At 53.5% G+C, this 1,121-nt stretch overlaps 1 protein-coding gene across 1 annotated transcript in view; it reads left to right on the top strand.

Moving 5' to 3' along the window:
• The first annotated feature begins 451 nt into the window (after positions 1-451).
• Positions 452-1,121, top strand: part of GM2A (GM2 ganglioside activator) — a 12,270-nt gene continuing 11,600 nt past the window's right edge. The window contains exon 1 of the mRNA XM_029941435.1: positions 452-739. Within this exon, the coding sequence (XP_029797295.1) occupies positions 650-739 (90 nt within the window). The 5' untranslated portion in view covers positions 452-649. The remainder of the gene's footprint in view (positions 740-1,121) is intronic.

The following is a 1,121-nucleotide window of genomic DNA, read 5'->3' as shown; positions in this document are numbered from 1 at the left end:
TACTTTATCACCTTTCTAGCTCTGTAACCTTGGCAAAGCTAACCTCACCGTGTATGTTTTCCTGAGTGATAAAATGGGGCAAAAATATGTATTAAGTGTTTGTTTTAACAGTGCTTAGCATGTATTAAAGCACTTACTCTCAGTTGTTACAATTACGATTATACTTATTAAAAAGACAGTAATTCGTTACACGAATACAAGAAAGAGTAATTCGAACAGGGAGCGTGACATATGCTCAAGGAAGGCACTGAGTTTGAAAACAAAAAGGCTTTTCCGTCAGCCCGGGGCAAAGCCTGGGTTTAGAAACAGCATCCCCGCCCCGCCCCGCCCCCAGCTCCGGCTCCGCCCACAAGCCCCTCCCCTTTCACCCTCCGGCTCTGCCGACGCCAGTCAGAAGGAGGGGCTAGACGCCCAAGCGCGGTGGGAGGGGCCCAAGTAGGAACCTCTTGGGGGCGGAGTCGGGAGAGACTGGTCCACCACCAGGCCTAGAAATCTCAGATCCAGTCCGGGCGGGGCAAATCTGGAAGTGACTGCGCTCAGCTTTGCATAGCAATGCCCAGCTTTGCATAATAAGTGAAGGCAAGTATTTAAAGGCGCCGTCGCCAACACGCCTAGTAGTTAGGCCCGTGCAGACCTAGCGCTTACGAGGATGAGTCTCCAGTTACAGGCTCCACTCCTGCTCGTCTTGGGCTGGCTTCTCGCCAGCTCTGCGGCCCCTAGGCGTGCCCACCTGAAACAGGTGAGCGCCCCTCCCTTCCGAGACTGCTCCCAGCATGCCAGCCCAGGTGGGGGCGTTTGGGTCGGGGTGGGATTATGGGGGTGCCTACTCTGGTTTCTAGAATTCTTTCTCTGTGGCAGTGCCTCCCAGAGCCACTAACTGTGGGAGACTGAGTGGGTCGTTTTCTCTCTACAAGTTTTGGTTAACTCATCTGTACAGTGAGGGTGGGCTGTAGGCCTTGTTCTGCTCTAGACTTTTGGGGGAAGGGTTAATCTCCCACATGCCTCTACTCCTGCCCTCTTTCCACTGTCTGAGTGAAATTTGGCAGAACTGCAAGACTAAGGAGCTGCTCCCAGGCCCAGAGCCTCATCCTTGTTTACCTGCCCCCCCACCCCTTACACTC

Source organism: Suricata suricatta, chromosome 6 (genome assembly GCF_006229205.1).
Source record: "Suricata suricatta isolate VVHF042 chromosome 6, meerkat_22Aug2017_6uvM2_HiC, whole genome shotgun sequence".
Taxonomy (NCBI): Eukaryota; Metazoa; Chordata; class Mammalia; order Carnivora; family Herpestidae; genus Suricata; species Suricata suricatta.
The sequence above is the reverse complement of the archived record's forward strand: the minus strand, read 5'-3'. Positions and strand labels throughout refer to the sequence as shown.